The sequence below is a fragment of the Colius striatus genome, chromosome 1, assembly GCF_028858725.1.
Source record: "Colius striatus isolate bColStr4 chromosome 1, bColStr4.1.hap1, whole genome shotgun sequence".
Lineage (NCBI taxonomy): Eukaryota > Metazoa > Chordata > Aves > Coliiformes > Coliidae > Colius > Colius striatus.
Window position 1 is genome coordinate 16,379,134 of NC_084759.1, and position 19,818 is coordinate 16,398,951.

Here is a 19,818-nt window from a genome sequence, read left to right on the forward strand (position 1 = left end):
TTCCAGGGCCGCCCGCAGCTGCGTCCGTGCGTGCTGCTCCGCGCTGCGGGACGGGGGCTGGCGCGCTGCTCCCACGGGTGGCCGTTCCTTCTCCCTAGCCGGCCCTTCTCCTCAGCCGCCTCCCGCCGCGCCGCTCGAAGGTGGGCCCGCACTTGCCCGCCCCTTCCGACCCTCCCTAGGCCGGGCCCGAGGCTCCGCGGCCCTGAGGGGCTGCTCAGTCTTCCTTTCCTTTTCCGTCCCTTGGCCGGGCTCGCGTCCTGGTGGGAGGGTGGTGAGCCCGGCCCTGAGCCCCGCCGCCCCCAGGCGGCCGAGCTGAGGGGCCCGAGCGCGGCGGGGCGAGCGGCCGTCGCGGCGGCGGCGGGGCGGGCGGCGGCTCCGGCCGCGAGCCCCTGAGGGCTCGACGCGCGGCAGCGGCCTCGCGGGCGCCGGCGGGCCGGGAGCGGTGAGGGGCAGCGCCCGTTGGCCCGTTAGTTAACCGACACGCCTAGGCAGCGGCAGCGTGGGTTCGCCTTCCTTGCCCCATGTCATTCTTAAAAGGGATGGTGGTGGTCATAGAGTCATAGAGTGGTAGGGGTTGGAAGAGGTCATCTGGTCCAACCCCCTTGCTGAAGCAGGTCAACCTAGAAGTATGTAACTGCTGAGGGAAATAGTAGATGGACTCAGCCTTTTATGGTTGTGAAAATACCATTAAATGCAAACGGGAGGACTAGTTTCTTCCCCGTTGATTCCCACCCAATCCCTACGACATAAAACCCATGTTACCACACTTCTTGGTCAACGATTTTCAGCCCATCAGCATTTTAGAAGCCATTAGTGTTTGAAAATCTGCTCCTCTTCTGTTTCATTCTCAGCAAAAGCAACAGTTTGTCATCTAAATTTCTATGTACAGTACAGCCAGCCTTTATGTTTAGATTTTCTTTTTCATACACACCTGTCTCTCACTGTATCTCTGATAATACTGAGTCCCAGCCTGATTTTGATTGAAGCCAAAATGAAATAGACATACTCTATAAGACAGTAGATTATTTAAAGCATTACTTGTCTAAATATTTTTATATTCTCACTGAAGTGCTCAAGATACAGTGCTATGCATCACAGTCCCTTCTCAATTGCTTATTGCAGCATATGCTTGGAATTACTTGCTACTCATCTGTCTTTGTCAGACACGGTTTCTCTTGAGTCTGCTTTGAAGGTGTAAAAGGAGAGGCATGGAAGTTGTATACAACGTCGTTATCACCGTCTGCATCACCATAACTTTATGTAAAAGAAATCCAAGATCTAGCCAATTCCAACATCTATTGGAGATGAGGCATAATTTTAAGTGATCAATGAAAGAAAATGTTTCCTTTTAACAATTGATACATGAGCTTCCTTTGACATATTGAGTCCAGTTTCTCAATATGATAGTGCTATGAAGTACTATGAAGATGTAGGATGTGAAAGAGGAAAAGAGTTTTCTGAGTGCTGCCTTCTCGTGTTGGCATCGGTTTAAGACAGGTGCTGATAACAACAACTGAGAGTTGGTGCTGTTTGCCTGAAGACATTCAGCTCTGTGTCATTTTAATCTTAGAATTTTACTCCATGTTGTCTGACCATATTGTCTACTCACTCATAAAAAGGGAAGTCAGTCATGTGAATGGGGTCACTTGTTCTTTATGACTGTTGCCTGTGGGAATAGATGATACTCTTGATGAGAAACTTTGCTTCAGTCTTGCGACCTGATCTAGGTGGACCTGCTTCTGCAGGGGGATTGGACTAGATGATCTCTAAAGATCCCTTCCAACTCCTACCATTCTATGATTCTATGACCAGTAAGACTAACACAGACAGGAATGAACTTTTCAGTGAGATAGCACTGGTTGTGTTTCATGCTGGGTTTTCAATATATTGCATTCCCAGTTTTTTGACTTGTTGATTTGGCTCTGTGTTAAGTAAAGTAATTACTGTTTTATCCTTTTCTTCTACCTGCAGATATAAATGACTTTTCTGTTAGTCTGAATCATGAATCTTGCATTACATGAGCTGTTCATTTGTTGTCGTCGCCTTGAAAATGAGAAAGCCGTGGAGCGCAGGGTAATGAGTGTTCTTTTGGTGCATATGCTTCAATTAGCAATGAAGGGAATCCTTAAGAATTCTTTTTCTTGAAATACATTTTCAGAAGGAAATAGAAAATTTCAAGCGACTTCTCCGTGATTCTGAAACAGTTCTCCAGCTGGACAGGAGTTCTGATGCTAAACAAGGAAAGCAGCTCAACTGGGATGCTGTATTTAGGTAATTTCTTCTTTTTCTTTGCAAATTTATGGGATTCTACATGGAACATCATTCTTTTGTTTGTTGGATCAATTCTACTGCTTATGTTTCTGTCAGCTTGTGAGCAAGAAGTGACTTACAGTTAGTCTCTAAAGGAAGTAAATGCAACAAACAGAAAACTTAACTGCTAGGAAACTGATCATTAGTTGAGTGATCATTTTTCCTTGCAAAAATAATAGTAATTACTTTCTTTTATTGAAAATTATTCTCTGTGGCTGATTTGCAACTTACAGTTCATATTTATATTACAGGTAACTCATTAGACTTTTTGGTATTACTGAGTTCTTCCAGGCACAACAGAAGGACTGTGGCTTGAGAATTGAAAAAGCTATGCTGAGCTGTGTAGAGGCTCATCTTTGATGCAATCTGCATTAAGTGTACTACAAGATTGAACTGACCATGAATGTGATAAGTTCATATAGCAGCTGGCACTAGTGTTAGTTACATTTCACGTTACAAGTGCATTTGAAGTATTAGTTTTTATAGGCTGATGTCCGGTCAGCTTTCCGTTATGTTTTTGAAGGCGACAGCATTGGGATAGTTCTTAATTTGTAGCTGTACCAATAATATTGTAATAAATATTTGATAAATTTTATATATTGGCTTGAAAATGACATATATTAGAAATACACAGGAGGAATTAAAAGATGAGACTCTAAATTGAATACAAACAGTAGGCCAGGAAATCTACAGTAATTGTCAAGTTTAATCTTTTCTTAGATTTAAAATCTAATCTGTATGTTAATTTTAAATGATGGAGAATTAGAACTTGAATATTTTCTCCAATAAGACAACAAAGAATACCTCCTATTATTTTGTTGTATAATGTTGCAGCATACATAATGAGTTTTAGCATTCCTTTTTTTCATAATTATAAATTGTATGTTTAACATTATGCAAAGTTTAAAGGAGAGTTCGGTTCCTATTCAAGTTGCTTCTGGCTTACCTCTAAAACTTACAGTTCCCTTTATAGATTATTTCCATCATGCTTAAATTGTAATATATTTCATTTGGATTTAGTCTTTGGTAATTAGAATTATGAGAAAAGCAAGCTCTGACATTCTAGGCTAAAACAATGTTTACCTATTTTACTTCAGGTATAAATGTGCAGATTCTTGATGTCTCTCTTTTTTTTGAAGTGTCTTGCAGAAATATTTTCAGAAAGAAATTAAGAACCTTCAGCTGGCAAAGCCAAATGCATCTGCTTCAACCCAAACTGCCAGACAGAAAAAGATTCAAGAATTGGGCAGTTTGGTCAAATACTTCATCAGATGTGCTAATAAAAGTCAGTAATATATATTCATATAGAAATACTGTTTTGTTTTGCTTTGCTGCTTTGTCTTCAAGTTTGCTTTTTTACTTTAAGTTAACAGAGTAGAGTTCATCTTACTCACTTCCAGATGTTTACGATTTAAATATCTTCACGTGAATCAATCCTTTGTACTCCTTCTGTGTCCTTGTTGATGTTCACAGAGCCTTTTTCTGATTATTCAACATGTATGTAACGGATGTATACTCTCATAAGTAATTTCTTTCTTAGAAACAGTTTGTTTAAGAAGATGATTCCTAACAAAACCGTTTCTGAACTAAAGATTTTTTTCTTGTTTTTCAGTGAACATTTACAATTAATTCCAGATTAATTTGGCACACTTTGGGTTAATTACAGTCTCACATTGTTTCTTTATGTAGGAGGACCCAGACTGAAATGTCAGGAACTTCTGATTTACGTCATAGAAATCATAAGAGATCCAACAAGTTGTGCTGCTTATGGATCTGACTGTAGTAGTATACTCCTAAAAGATATCCTCTCAGTAAGGAAATACTGGTGTGAGATATCCCAGCAGCAGTGGTCAGGTAACATTTTTAAGCCTACTTACAAGTGCCTTTTCTCATTATAGAGGCATGTTTTGGTGCATTTTAATCTGTTTGATGCCCTGTTGTGTGAGGTACTACAGAAAACATGGAGTAAAACAGTGTCAGCCTTTGAAGGCTTACGGTTGAAATAAGCAAAGCAGAAGAGATGAGCAGTAGATTTTTGTCTTTATGCATATTGTCTATTGCTTGGTAACATATGTTCTTGTATACAATCACATTATGGAGGCATGGTCTCCACAGAGCTAAACATGTGTAATGTCCATGGAATGTGTGTACTAGAAGTAGCTTCAGTAAAACTGGTGTTGGTGTGCAGTTGTTTGCAAGTTATTAGATATTGTCTGGTAGAGTTTTGATATGGTTAATATATTAATATTAAATTTTATTGTCTGAGTTTTATTGATGGTCCTAAAAAAACATTGAGTCACTGTTGTTACATACACATATTGCATATAAAGAAAAAACTCGTAGAGAAAAATGGATTAAAAATTTGAGTTATGATATAGCATGCAACCCGAACTAAGTGGAAATGCAAACATAATTTTTCAGTTTTCAGAGGACTGGGTTTGACTCCAAGACAGTTAATTTATTAATGTGGAGAATAATGTTTATGTATTTTGAAATTTCATTGAGTCGAGTCTGGAGGTTTTCCAGACTCACCTGGGCACGTGTCTGTGCAACCTGATCTGGGTTAACTCACTTCAGCAGGGGATTGGACTAGATGATCTGTAGAGGTCCCTTCCAATCCTTACCATTCGTGATTCTGTGAAATAATCTGACATGTACTAAGCTCTCAATTCATCTATTTTCATTTGCTGATTGATGTAATAGGACAGTAATTTGGAAAAAAAAAAAAGGGTATTGGAAATTTCACAGTATAGTTTGTTGAATGTTGCATCTACAATTCTGGGGGAAGTGTAGAAATACTGTATTTGCATAATGTAGAACTTTGAAGTCAGAATTTGGATTTCTGAAAAGCATTTTATGAGAGAATGTTCTGCTCTGTAGATCGGGATTTATTTAACTACAGAATGGAAGTAAACCTGCAAAGAACTCAGAAGAGCTGTCTGGTGATACTGCAATAGAAGGGGGAGGCAAAAAAAACTGCCAAAACCTGGCAAAGCAGGGTGACTAAAATGGAACCATTCAAGATGGGCAACGTGGTTGGGTAATTAGAGAGACTGAGATCTTAAAACTGAAAGAATTTGGTACCATTTGATCATGATGATAGAACAAGAAGTTGAAAATTGAAGGGGAAGCTGGAACTATATCAGAAAGCTGCCTCAGACTAAAAGCCAGTGAGAAGGGATAGAAGACAAAGGGCTGTCAGCCTGCAGTTTGGAGCAGAATGTGAAGGCGAGGACTGATCAGACAGGATTGTTAGAAGTTGGAGTTCAGATCAATAAACAGGAAAAGCATCTGGAGAACAACTGGGTACTCAGGTAGAACTGAGGGTAGGGGGATAGGGAATGGGACAAGAAGCCAAGAATGTTGCAGACTGATAATTGAAGAAGGCAGAGAAAGGAAACTGAGTCTGTCACTGGAAGGGTTAATACAGGTTGCATGAGGAGCCTATGTGAGTTGCTGTATGATAGTTAGGTAGCTTAGGAACATGGAAGTTAGCTGAGTCTCTCTGTGTACGGCCAGAAGCTGGAAGTAAGACGGAAGACATTAGATAATTAGGAGCACAGTGGAATTTGATTACTGAAGTGAGATGGGTCTGAAGGCCATAAATCTAGAGGAATTCAGGCTTAAATTCATTAAATAAAACAAGGTGCTTGCATTAAAGGAGGGATATATGAGCTTTGCAAAGGTTATCATAACCCTTTTTAGTGTTTCCACCTTAATGCTTGTTTATAATTCTTGGAGTACAGTACAGAAATCTGTTTCTGTTTTTCAAATCCATCATTTGGTGGAGGAGTTGAACCTAAGAACATGGATTCCAGCTGTTGCCTCAGAGTGATTAGCTTTGAAAAGGAAATACCAACTTCATGAGGTGCTCTTACCTGCTGGAAGTTCTGAGCTACTCAGTATTGATAGTCATACTGTTAAAATTATGAGGAGCAAAATTCTGAGGAAGTGGCCTTTCCTTCAGAAAACTTGTAAATGAGTGCAAAGCATGGATGTGTCAGTCTGCAAGCTGGAGTGAACTAGCTGAACTACATGTTATGGAAACATGTGGAGCCTCAGCACCAACTGTTATGATCTGTTTTACCTGTGCCCACTACACCAAATTATTGGTTGATGTAAGTGTGGCTATAAATTGTTTCTGAATACTTTTATTGTGTATTCTGCAACAAATGAAACTCTCTATGCTGGGCAATCAATGCAATGTAGAAGTTGAGTGTGGAAGTAGTTGTGAAAGTTGGTCATGGGGCTAACAGCTGCTTTACTCATTATTACACAAAGCAGATGGTATCCTAGCACAGAATGACTAGAACTTCACTACTAGTGTAGACAAAAACATGTGTTCCCTTTTTTTCCCCATTTAACTTATGTGAATGCTGACATGCAGCTAATTCAGAATGGTGGGGTTTGTATAGTTAATAAAATATTTTGCTTCAAGCACTTTTATCCCTTCTTCTTTAATATATATGTTTATATACATATTTGTATATTTACAACACACTTTTTAAATATATATTTACTTTATTAAAACATTTGCAGAGTTGCTGGTCCTGTATGGCCAATTATACTTCAGACCTTCTGGGAAGATTAATAGAGTCTTGGTGGCTCGGATAATTCACACACTAACAAGGGGTTACTGCTTCCAGACTGATGAGTTGAGTTCAGACATGTTTATCTTCTTTTCAAAAGCAATACAGGCTGCAAGGTATGTTAGCAGTGCTCCTTTTGCTACTTTTAGAGAATAACTCATTTTAAGTATTTGAGTTTGGGTTTGAGTAATAGCAGATAAAACTTCCTTAGACAAATTTTGTGCTGTCTTTGAGCACCAATTTAATAAATTCTTTGAATTATTAATAACTTCTGCATTTGTTAGGCAAAAACAGTTCTGAATATAGTGACTTACTGACTTTTACCTATAAACACTTCCTGTGAAAAGAAGTAAGATTATTTCTTCTGGAAGTTTGAGAATTTGATTTTTGTTGCAGGCAGGAGAGGAATATTGCAGACCTGGATCATATCATTGGAGCAATTAATGTCTTCTGCAATAAATTTGCTGTGAACTGTCGCATAAGGATTTGTAAAGTAGGGGAAGAAATTTTGCCTACAGTGCTTTATATATGGACTCAGTATAGACCAAAGGATTCCCTGAAGGAATCAATAATTGAGTTATTTCGTCTTCAAGTTCATATTCATCATCCAAAGGGTGCAAAAACTCAGGAAAAAGGTAAAATAAAAAGCTCCCTGTTTTTTTTTCTGTCACTACATGTGATTGTTTGAATTATTGTGCCAACTTTCTACATTTTGATATTGAGTCTTGCTGGTAGTTTTATGCTGAAGGTTAATAGTGAGGGAAAATGAGTGAAATATTTAGTGAAAGTGAAAATTGTTAATTTTAATTCTATTATATCCTGTAAAGGTTGATTTGATTTTTTTTTTTAAATCAAAAGATTATTTTAGCTATGAAAACACAAAGTCTTAGGGGAAGGAAAATCATGGAATTGCTTCAACTGGAAGAGGCCTTTGAATCCAGCCTTTGTCCCAGCTATATCAACCACTAGACCATTTCTTAGATTCAGTTTAGACATGCTATTCATATTCGTATCTTACCAGGCTTTTTTAAGCCCAGACCAGTCTATACAAATATGAAATAAATATAATTCTATAATGAGTTTATAATTAGTCCAAATTTATCCCTTGTGTTTTATTGTAGTCTTTCTAGTTTTCATAAAGAATTGTTTATTAGAAACTGAGTTCCTACCCTAATTACTTGTATATGCTGATTAAATTATCTCTCAACTTTTTCACTTTTTTAATTTATTCCTTCTTCATTATAAGACTTTAAGCTTTGTATGCTTTGCTCTGGTTTTCACTGTATTTTGTATTGTCAAGGTAGGTTTAAATACTGTATCCAATGAGTGATGTGTTATCTTTTAATTGTTTTTGCATGTACAGGTGCATATGACTCAGCTAAATGGCGAAGTATCTTACATAACCTCTATGATCTGCTCGTGAATGAAATAAACCTCATCAGCAGTAGAGGAAAATATTCTTCAGGCTCACGTAACATTGCTGTAAAGGAAAATTTGATTGAGTTATTGGCTGATATTTGTCATCAGGTAACATTTTGATTTGAATATAAAACTGACTGTATATTTACTGTGTTGTATGTTTTATTTTTAAAGTAATATGGCTTTAGCATTTCCTCAAAACCATTTACTGAAGTATTAGTATCTTTTGTCTATGTTCTGTTTTATTTAGTCCACTAGGTCTCACAAGTGTTCCTTAATAGACTGTAAGCAGAGGTTCTGTTGTAGTAAAGAATAAATAGTAATTCTGGTTGCCTCTTAAGAAACTTTATACACAGTAAAAAATGGAACTAGTTTAGTTTGACATTTCAGTTTTCCTGTAAATACCACATTTTTTTAATATTTATGTACTTTTAAATTTCTCTTTATAAAAGGTTTTTGCAGAAGATACCAGAGTTCTGGAAATTACTCAGTCATATGCCATTTCACAAAGAGAGCCCAGTGATGAAGCAGTACCAGGCAAGCGCAAGAGGATTGAACTGGGCTGGGAGTTAATTCGAGACAACCTGCAAAGATCACAGAAGGATTTTGATGTCATACCTTGGTAATAACATGGTCTTTACATGAAATAAGTTATGACAGACAACTTTCTGCGTTTAAGTGTTCTCCTGAGTATGTTGTGCTTTCAAATTCAGTGTCTGCACATGCTGTAATTATATATCTAAGCACTAAGCTTAAATTCTCACAGCGTTTGGAAAGAAGTGAGTAGTGTTCTTTGTACTCTTGCTTTAAAATCTTTGTATCTTTGGTTTCCTAAGAAGTAACAGGTCTGGTAAACTGTGTTGTAGTGTGCAGTAGTGTGTAGTGTGCCTCTGATTTTTACCTGTCTTTTGTGCTAGATACTACTGGAGTTTATGTAAGTGTTGTGTGTCTGATCCAACTTACATGTATTAGGAAATTACTGTGAGATTTACTGCTGCCTTAAGCTGGGTACATTATAGAGCAGCAACCATTAACATCTTGGCTGTTTTGGAATAGTTCACATGGTTTGCTCTAATATCTGGCCTAAAACTGTTGGAAGTGCAAGGCCTGGTGTTTTAGCTTGGACCTTGATTGAGGAGTACCTTGTTTGACCTGAGGGACTTTTGGACTTGCAACCACGCATCTTCTTCCACTGATTGTTGCATGTAGCACATGCAGTAGTCAGTCAAGTCATTGTTAAAAGACCACAGCTAGACTTTTCGAGAACTTACCAGTTGTAGTCCTAAGCCCAAGAATGTTGGCATTTTAGCAATTACACTGGATGTTTCTGCTGTTACTGTTCCTTTCTATCCTTCTAATTTTTCTTGGAAAGCAACTGCCTGTGAATTTGGTCTTGAGCTGGAGTGGCAGGTCTGTGTGTGTGTTTATTGCTCGCAATATTGAGCCAAACTGGCTGTATAGATTCCAGTTGAGACGTTAATGTGCCATTCTGTGTGGAGGTGACTATCTCCAAGAAATACTGTGCATACTGTAATTTGCTAATTTCAGTAGAGCTGCAACCATTGCTATAAACAAAACCATGCAGCTTACCACTCTCAGCTTAATGTTTTGTTCATTTGATAAATTTTATATTTCTTATCTGCAGAGCTCATGTTGTAATATTTCCTGCTTATGTAATTTCGCCCTTGAGGTCACTCCCTGGGTCAGAGTGTATAACAGGCTAATCTAGAAGAAGTAGAACTTTTTTTCCCCCTGAAATTTTCTTCCCTTGTGGTTAGAAATCAGTGAAGTCAGCTTGCAAGAAATCAGCAGTCAGCTTGTAAGTCTGCTACCCAAGCAGACTTTAGAAGTGAAAACACTAGAAACAGTGAATCTTTAGCCTTTGACAGTAAACAAATCAGCTCAATACTGGAAAGTATAAATGTGAAATGAACTCTTTTTTTCTAATTTACTTTTGAAGATGCAAATTTATCTGTGTTTGGTACTAATTGCTTCACTTTGTGTTTTCAAGGTTACAGATTGCAGCTCAGTTAATATCAAAGTATCCCATGAGTCTGCCTAACAATGAGCTCCCTCCCTTACTAAATGTACTTCACCAGTTACTGCCTCAGCAGCGACGAGGAGAGAGGACCCCATATGTGCTGAAGTGTCTTAAAGAGGTAGCTTTGTGTCAAAACCAGAAGACTGACTTGAAAAGCACCCACAAGTTGGAGCTCCAGAGAATCTGGGCAAAGATTTGGTCTCTAACCATTCGTAGCGTAAGTTTCCAGCAAATTGAAGTGGAAAACTTTGGGCTACTTGGAGCTATGATTCAAGGAAACCTGGTTGTAACAGATAAAGAACTCTGGAAGATATTTTCAGGATCTGCATGCAAGCCTTCAAGGTAAAATGGGAAGCAAGGATAATATTTCATGTCTGATTCACGTTGCTCTATTGTGCAACCAAAATCACTGTTTCATTCAAAGTAATATTATTATTGTGGCTGTGTTTCTAGTTATGAACTGCCCACGTTTGTGTTTTCAGCATTTGAAATGGGTATTATATAAGTCTGAAAACAGAGACAGAAAAGGAGAGGCAAGCATCTTCAGATTTAAAATTGACTAAAAATGTAAAGTGGACTGAAAAATTAAAACCTGACTGAAGAGATGTTGATTTTTTGAGGTTAAAAAGTACATTTTCTTCTAAATATATTTTTCTTCTGTAATGAGTATTCTGAAGTGCTCTTTAAGATAGACAGGAAGCATCTGTAATAACCAACATGTGGCTGTTGAAAAAGCAAAGATTCTAATGAAGTTTTCCAGTACGCATTGCTTATTAACTTGCTTATTAACTTGATGCTCCATGAGCATGCAGAAATAATGACTTTGGTTTAGAGTGCTGTTAACAAATACCATGTTGTTTCTTGCAAATGCCCAGTGTTCCATTTTTGTTACAGTTCTGCTGTATGTTGTTTATCATCAGTGATGTCTGCCTATTCAGTGCCAGATAATTTGGACATAGGAGCGGAACTGAGTAATTCTGAAAGAAATCTGGATTCTGTGTTAAAGGAGGCAATCATGAAATGGCTACTGTCCTACTATTTGGGGGAAGAAATGGAAGAATGTGCAGAGTTGCCTACGGTGCTCTGCAGGTAAAGTCTGTGGCATACTTTGCTATGTAAGCTCACCCTACCACACAGAAAACTGCACAGCAAAAAGCAGATTTGTGGAATTGTATAACATTAATACTTTGTTAACCTTTATAGGGTTTTTTAGCTTACTGTACTACATCCTTCTGAGGACATAATTTAGTTATCTGTCTGGCATAGCTGAGATGTTAACTACATGTGAGAAATCTTAAGTAAAAACTGAAACTTCTTTGGAGGTCTGCTGTCAGTGAGGTTAATGCTTGTGTGCTTTTCAGGAATGACAGGAGCTTATCTGATTGCAAGAAAATACAAAGCAATTTTCTTTTTTTACAGCGATTTTCCTCATCTTATACTACCAAAAATTCTTGTGAGCCTTACAATGAAGAACTGCAGAGCTGCAATGATTTTTTTTGAAAATGATGCTAAATGGTATGTTCTTTATGTCAATCATTATAGATGGTGAAGCTTATATTTGCTATTTTAGCAAGCTGAGATAATGAAATGAGTAATTCCTTGAGGTCTGTTGCATCTTTTTGTACAACATCTTTCACATCCAATAAATAATACCACTTTTACAGTTTGTTAAGATGCTTAAAACAGTCTTTTGCTGACAGTCAAGGCTCCAGGTGCTAAACAAAATACCTTACAAGGAATACATGTATCACCTTTCTTCAGCAGGACAGCTAAATATTTGTCTCTTTATCCATAAGTGCATTAGGTATTTTTAACTCATTACTGTTATATTTCTTGAATAATTTATAGCTTTATACAAATAAGAATTCATACATTTTAATGTTACCTTTCATCCTAAAGGGAGTATATATCTTAAGAGTTTTCCTGAAGATAGCTGCTAAGTAGAAATTTATCTAAGTGCTTACTGTCTATGTGTCCTCTTGCCACTCCCCCTGTATTTTTGGCCCCAGCTCTTGAGTCTGTCAGAGTCAGAGAGTGCTGTTGCATGTTTCACTGATGCATATGTTCAAGCTCTCTTGGACTTCATTTCTCCTTGAAGTTTCTTCAGACAGAGCTAAAATGGTAGTGTCTATTCCACAATGAGAGTCAACCTCAGAAATGAAAGGTCAGCGAGAGTTTGGTGGCACAAAAAAAAAAGTTTCTTTTTCTTGCGTTTATTTCTCATATTTAATTCATAGTTTTAAAGACTTGTAAGTTATATATTGACTGCTAAAGTGAAAATGTTATCTCTTTTTCAAGTGTGCAACACTTGCAAAGGAAAGAAGAAAACAGTTTTTCTGATGTTGAAGAGCTTTATCTGCAGACAACATTTGATGAAGTGGACATTTTCACTAACTTTGCAGTAAATGTTGCAGATAAAAATATGACTGGTTCGAGACTTACCATCAGCCAAAATCTCAAGGAAACACTGGAGCATTGTCTTTTGGCAATTTCAGAAAAGCTTTTAAGCAGCTATGCTCCTAAGGTAAGTCAGAAATTACCATTGCATCCTTATATTTATGCACCCAAACAATGTATTTTCAAGGCAAAGTATACAGATCTTATTTCCTTTTGCTGCTCTAAATGAACCAGAAACATTTTAAAGGCTCTAACCAATAGTAAGAAATAGAGAAGTCTGGACTTCTTTACGTCATTGTCAGAAAACCAGTAGTTTCCATAGGTATATGGGAATATATAGAAGCTGCATAGAAGTTGAAGTCTGTGCAAAGTTGACACATAAGCCACTATTGCCCTGCTGTTCATGAATGTTGGTTTCATCTTCTGTGCCTCTGTAATGCTTTAAGCTCATAGTGGTTTTAAGCCAAGATAAACCTGAGACAGAGAGGTCTCAGATAGGTAGATTTTGTAAAAAAGCAGCTGTGTAAAGGGGTGATTGTAAAGAAAGCTACAAACACAAGCTATATTAACAAGGGCACAACCATTGCTCAAGGGAACTGGTTATCCTTCTCCTACTCAGTGCCTTTAGATGGCATCTGAAATACTGCATCCCGTTTGAGCCTCCCAGTACAAGACAGACTTAGTGCATTCAATGAAGGCCACAGGGATGGCGGGGGCTCCATCACTTGACCTGTGAGTAGACATAGAGGAAATGGGACTTGTTCAGCCTGGGGCTTAAATGGCTCTGGGGGGACCCAACAAGCTTTGTGGGAACCTACTAGTGCCTATATGATTGTGTAGAAGACAGTGCCATGCTCTTCCCAGTGTATTGCAAGAAGATGAGAGGCAGCAGACAGTCAAGAGAAATTCATGCTGCACACAAGAATAATTTTATCTATGTGCAGACAGTCAGGCAGTAGTACAGGTTACCCTGCCTGAGAGGTTGTACAGTCTCCATCCTTGAAGCTTTTTGAGCCCTGACTGGTCAAGCCTTGAGTAACCTGTTGTGACCTTAGAGCTGACCCTGACGTGAGGAGGAGATTGGACTAGAGACTGGATGATGTCTCTTCCGGCCCAAACTGTCCTGTGATCGTATTTGTGTCTTCCACTTTTTGAAACATCACAGAATCTCTCCTTTGTAGAAAAATACTGACTTTTAGAGAAAGAGCCACTATATAATGGTAGGAAGTATGTGAAAACAAAAGTAGCAGGCTTTTTAAACTTCCAATTCCTTTGACAGGCCAGCTTTGGTTTTAATTCAGTGGTGTGCCTTCCTTGAATTTCATTGCTTAGGTCCTGTAGTATTTGGTGAACCAAAAGAGGCAGTGCCAAAGTTTGAAATGAGGTACTGGCAATAAGGAGCTATAAAACTTATCCCTGGTTTTGTGTCTGTAGCAGTGGCAAGTATGCATAAGTTTTCCCATCTGTTTTGATCTTCCTTTCTGAGAAAATAAGACAAATCATTATTTGTCTTCTCTTCCTTCTCCCTTTATCCAAATAGTCTTACAGGTAAAAAGGGATCTCTGAAATACTCCTGCAGTAAGCTTGCACACATTTTACAACCATCTGCCCCATTTGTTTTTTGACACGTATCTACTAAGAAGCAACTTATGAATTCAATAAGGTTGGAAGGGACAGCAGTAGGAGTGTGATACAGTTCCTGACTAGCTCATACTGTCTCTTGTCCTGGCAGGAGGTCAAATAAATAAACACAACATGTGGGAAGAGCTGAAAGTATTGCTATGATGAAATCTAAACAGCGGGAGAATGTAAAGTATTGTGAAGGAAGGAAGTGTCAGGGCCATGGGACACATGGAGATTATTAAAACATTGCGAGCCAAAAGGTTTTGTCAGGAACCTGAGACAACTACAATGCAAAACAGCAGGCTGCTAATCTTCATTCATTTTGGTGAAATCTGTATATAAAAGTGTTTTTAAAAGACTCTAAAGAAGTATGTATTTGGTGATAACGTTTAATGGTATAAACCATTAGTATTTATGCTGTGTATTTGGTTCAGTTTAAGGTTGTTACTGCAGAGCATCTTGTCCGATGTGTCAGTCTCTTGGTGGGTGTTCTTGGTTGCTATTGCTACACTGGGATATTTAAAGAGGAGGATGCCTGTAAGTCTGACTTGTTCCAGAACGCGAAGGTAAGCGGCAGCGCCTTCGGAAGCTGATACACATTAAAGAAACCATTACATGCAAAGTAACTTTAAAATTCTATTAATGTTGACACATTTTCAGAGCATGACTCTTTCCACTAGTTTCTGCTTAAAAAATGACAATTGGGAGAGATTTAGATACGTTACTGCTGCAGAAAGAGAGGAGTCGCTGAAATTCTGCCAGTATAATAATTATCAGGTTTGCAGTGGAGAGAATTCTGGATATTGATACATTTCTGAGTCACTCTTTTTTAAAAAAATAAAATATTTATGGACAAAGGCCTACTTAGAGGATAATCAGTCCTTTCATTTATACGTCTTTGATGGTATAAACCAGTATGAAGATGGCTACTATTATTACTACTACTACTGCTTTATCGTAGAATTATAGGATAGTAGGGATTGGAAGGCACCTTTAGAGATCATCTGGTCCAATCCCCCTGCAGAAGCAGGTTCACCTAGATCAGGTTGCATAGGAACATGTCCAGGCGGGTGTTGAAGACCTCCAAGGAAGGAGACTCCACAACCCCTCTGGGCAGCTTGTGCCAGGGCTCCCTCACCTGAACAGTGAAATAGTTTTGTCTTATGTTTAAGTGGAACTTTTTGTGTTCCAGCTTCATCCCATTACCGCTTGTCCTGTTACATTCTACTATAGAAAAAAGGGATGTCCCAACCTCCTGATACCCACCATTTAGATATTTATAAATGTTAATAAAATCTCCCCTCAGTCTCCTCTTCTCCAGACTAAACAGCCCCAGTTCCTGCAGCCTTTCCTTGTGTGAAAGATGTTCCACACCCCTGATCATCTTGGTGGCCCTGCGCTGGACTCTCCCCAGCACTTCTCTGTCCCTCTTGAGCTGAGGAGCCCAGAACTGGACACAGGACTCCAGATGAGGCCTCACCAGGGCAGAGTAGAGAGGGAGAAGAACCTACTTTGACCTGCTGGCCACACTCTTCTTGATGCATCCCAGGATGCCATTGGCCTTCTTGGCCATGAGGGCACATTGCTGGCTTATGGTTAACTTATTATCAACCAGGACTCCCATCACAGCCTTCTAGGGAATCAGCCAGTCCTTCCAGTTTGGTGTCATCAGCCAACTTGCTAAGGGTACACTCTGTCCCCTCATCCAGGTCGTTGATGAAGATGTTGAACAAGACTGGCCCCAGAACCGATCCCTGTGTAACTCCACTGGCCACTGGCCTCCAACTCGATCCTGTGCCATTGATCACCACCCTCTGGGCTCTGTCATTCAGCCATCTCTCCATCCACCTCACTGTCCACTCATCCAAGCCACACTGCTTGAGCTTTCTGATGAGGATGTTGTGGGAGACAGTGTCAAAAGCCTTGCTGAAGTCAAGGTAGATGACATCCGCTGCTCTTCCCTCATCTAGCCAGCTGGTTATGCACCCATAGAAGGCTATCAGGTTGGTCAAACAGGATTTCCCCATGGTAAATCCATGTTGACTCCCCCTGATAACCATCTTAGCCTTCATATGAGGTGGTTTCTTACTTAAATATAAAACCCTAAAACTTACGCTATATAGATAGATGCTGTACTTTTGTGATGAAAATATCAATGTTTCAGGCAGATCTAGGCCATCTTTTTGTCACTTCAGAGACAGAATAAGTGAAATGAAAATTAAAAAAAAAATCCGAAGTAATTGATACATACTCTAAATATTGAAGCTGTTTCAATGAGCAGTAATGAGAATTACGTCCTTTTGTCTGTGTGTGTGCTGTGTATGTGCCAGTGGATAAAGGAGTTTAACTGAGGTATTTTAATTGTGTTGTATCTTCACTAGTCACTCATTCATTATGCTGGCGAGAGCATTTCTCAATCTAAAACCAAACTTAATGAAGACACCCAGATCAACTCACTGCGGACTTTGATGATGCAGTGTACAAAGTGTTTGTGCAGTTGTACCAAGGTAAAGTTTTTAAAGGAATTTAAATTGCTTTCTTTGTTAATGAAACCACAAAGTTAAGCATCATACATATGGTACCTGAAAAAAAAAGAATTAACCTGTGTGTTCATCTTGCTTTCTTACAGAACAGTGCTAATAAAATGATGTCTAATATATTCCTGCATTTGTTAACATCAAAATTTATGAATGATCTTGTAGATATTTGCAAAAATCTGGTAAGTGTGTTCTACCTGTTTCTAAATGCAGTGCTCTTCTATGAAAGGATTGCTTTTACAGTATAATGATTTGTAGGCAAGCCAAATGACACGCTTGCTACCAAAAAACATAAATCAAAAGCCTGAATTGTACAGGGAATTCCTAACTGGAGGCATTACTATCTGGCATTTGAACACAGGCCTAGGGGGAAAAAAACGAGAGCACGTGAGTAACGTTTGATCAGGGTTAGCATGCCAGGTTACATTAAAAAACAAATTATGTTATTTCTGGAAATGTTTTAATTCTTTTTAGAGTAAAAAAATATGCAGATTTTACGCCACAGAAAGAATTTCTGTAACACTTGACATTTCACTTTAATGCACTTGTAATGTTTTAAAAGTTTTATTTGTAGTTTGATGGACTTATGTGCCTTAAACACCTTAAAGGTGTTTATTAAATGGCTCTTAAACATTTCTAACTGTAAATTACTCCCCTTTCTCACTGAGAAAAGTAATTGCACATCACTAAATTTAGCACAACTCTTCAGGCTTCCCTTTTTGGCACATTGTCCTGTAATCAGGTCTAGGTAAGCAAAATCTTTTGGTTTTTTTTGAGTGAGGAGAACCTGAGGGTCTTACCTTCTCTTAACTTTTCATCTAGTAGGGAAAGTAGTAATTAGCATGCCCTTAAAGTGGTCACATGCCTTCTTTTCATTTCTCTGTAATTGTGAAGTATGGTGAGAAGTGTGTGTCTTGTAGGAGAATTGTTTTTCAAATACTATCAAGGTCTTTAGCACCAACTAAACCAGAGACTAGTAGTTGTCTTAGAAAGCTTGTATCCTGAAGAGAATAGTTCAAATCAGTTTACATATGCAGAAGAGAGACTTATCACAAAGGGTGAAATTCATCAGTCCAGTGTAGCCCTTATTGCCCTTTCAGGTTCACTGGGAAACTAGTATCTTGGCTTGTGTTATGCCCGTGGTGTTGCTCCTGCCCTTAATTTGAAAAAGTGTGTGGTGTTTCTTGTCAGATGGCATTCACTGGAAAACCAAGTGAACTGGGAGAAGTGGATCTAATGGGGAATGATCCTGGAGACAGTATAATGGAAGTAGATAACCAAGTAGCTGATGATCTATTTGATGATCATTCAGTGGCTGACATCAGTGATACAAATGAATCTGGTGAGATGCAAACTGTAACAGGTAAGTCTTCTCTGTGTCCAAAAGTATTTGCAAAAGCTTGTTTTTACAGATTACTCTTTGCTTGAAAAATGGTGAGATGCAAAATTGTCTTGGTTTATTAATAGTTGAAGCAGATAATCATTGAACCAGGTACTTTCTAAGTAATAATACTTTCTTGTTTTCATTTGTATTTTAAAGATGTAATGAAGAGTTGTAACTCATCATTTTATAGATAGTGAAATGCAAGCAGAGAAGCTAGCTAACTCGTTCAAAGTCAGGCAGAAGTTTGGGCAAAGAAGAGCCTAGAAAGTGTGTCTGTAGGATATGTTTCTTTGCAAATTGACTGTGCTTTTGGAGGAGCTTTGAATCCATAGTTTAAAATATATCCTAAATTACAGTTAACAACACAAAACAGCTGCAGATGGTTCTGCTGAGTTCATTATAACTCTGATGGAGAAATCAGCCAGATGTATGGACACACAAAATTCAAAGCCTGTCTTTTAGAGGAGGCTTTTGCAGAAGTGGAGAATACATTCAAGAAGCTGTTACTGATTCAGTAACTGCTCAATAACAAATAAACTAAAGATTGGTAGTACTCTATTCTGAGGACCCAAGTTAGTTTTGTAAAGACCCAAGATGCTATATACTTTTTTGTTGTCCTTGGAGAATCATTTCTTACATACAGATCTTATTTTCAGGTGCTTTGAGCCCGTTAGCTGAAGAACAGTTGGCAAAGCAAGATTTACTTCTTCTTGAAATTCTGAGGTTCCTATGTATTTGTGTAACTGCAGCCCAAACTCAGACAGTGAGCTTCCGGGCCTCTGATGTACGGAGGAAGCTATTAATGCTTACTGATGGCAGTGTGTTTGATAGTGCTAAGCCATTGCACCTGCACATGGTGAGTGGGAGCTTTTTGTACAGTAGGCCCACATATCTATTTTTACTGTTTTTAAATTTGTATAGTCTTGTCAACTGTATATTCTTGTCTTTCTGTAGTCATTGGTCCCCTGAGAAAACGTCAAAGTGGCTACATCTAGTGTTTTAAAATGTGCTGTGGTTGGGGAAGGAGCAGAGAGTTAAGCAGTAGAAAAGTCTTGCCTTTGTCATTAATTATTTATTAAATAACTATAAATGGTCTCCATAGTGGAATAGAGTCTGTATTTTAGTTTACAAAGGAAGTATTTTTGACTGCCAAAGCTAAAAATTTCATGAGCCATATTACTGTGTAACAGTGTTTGCATGAAGAGATGGTCAGTCTGTCCTGTAAGAATTGACAATAAGTATCCTTGCTGCATTAACAATTACTGAAAATGTGTTGTAGTTTTTCTTTTTGTCTTGCTTTCCTCAGTATATTTTCCATTTTGGTTCACTTTCTTTTTTTTATTCCACAGTACTTGGTTCTTTTGAAGGAGCTCCCTGCCGAAGAACACCCCTTGCCTGAAGAGGATGTTGTTACTCTTCTTAGTCCTCTTCCGTAAGAGAGAAACTGAATAGCATGTTTTAGACCTATTTTAGTTTACCAGCTAGAGGATTTGGCGGCTGTTCAGTGTTTTAGGATAT

The 19,818-nt window shown here is 38.4% G+C and overlaps 1 protein-coding gene across 7 annotated transcripts in view; it reads left to right on the forward strand.

Annotated features, from left to right (window-relative positions):
• The first annotated feature begins 2 nt into the window (after positions 1-2).
• ATM (ATM serine/threonine kinase) overlaps positions 3-19,818 on the forward strand; it is a 68,873-nt gene continuing 49,057 nt past the window's right edge. For 4 of the 7 annotated variants that reach the window (XM_061991958.1, XM_061991968.1, XM_061991984.1 and 1 more), the window contains exons 1-20: positions 3-140; positions 1,972-2,073; positions 2,159-2,271; positions 3,450-3,595; positions 4,000-4,164; positions 6,850-7,015; positions 7,296-7,534; positions 8,263-8,426; positions 8,771-8,940; positions 10,330-10,701; positions 11,254-11,448; positions 11,779-11,874; positions 12,658-12,883; positions 14,814-14,945; positions 16,089-16,316; positions 16,761-16,886; positions 17,009-17,098; positions 18,108-18,279; positions 18,957-19,156; positions 19,650-19,732. In XM_061991958.1, the coding sequence (XP_061847942.1) occupies positions 2,002-2,073; positions 2,159-2,271; positions 3,450-3,595; positions 4,000-4,164; positions 6,850-7,015; positions 7,296-7,534; positions 8,263-8,426; positions 8,771-8,940; positions 10,330-10,701; positions 11,254-11,448; positions 11,779-11,874; positions 12,658-12,883; positions 14,814-14,945; positions 16,089-16,316; positions 16,761-16,886; positions 17,009-17,098; positions 18,108-18,279; positions 18,957-19,156; positions 19,650-19,732 (3,155 nt within the window). In that variant the 5' untranslated portion in view covers positions 3-140; positions 1,972-2,001. The remainder of the gene's footprint in view (positions 141-1,971; positions 2,074-2,158; positions 2,272-3,449; positions 3,596-3,999; positions 4,165-6,849; positions 7,016-7,295; positions 7,535-8,262; positions 8,427-8,770; positions 8,941-10,329; positions 10,702-11,253; positions 11,449-11,778; positions 11,875-12,657; positions 12,884-14,813; positions 14,946-16,088; positions 16,317-16,760; positions 16,887-17,008; positions 17,099-18,107; positions 18,280-18,956; positions 19,157-19,649; positions 19,733-19,818) is intronic. The other 3 variants (XM_061991976.1, XM_061992012.1, XM_061992002.1) reach the window with 2 other exon arrangements.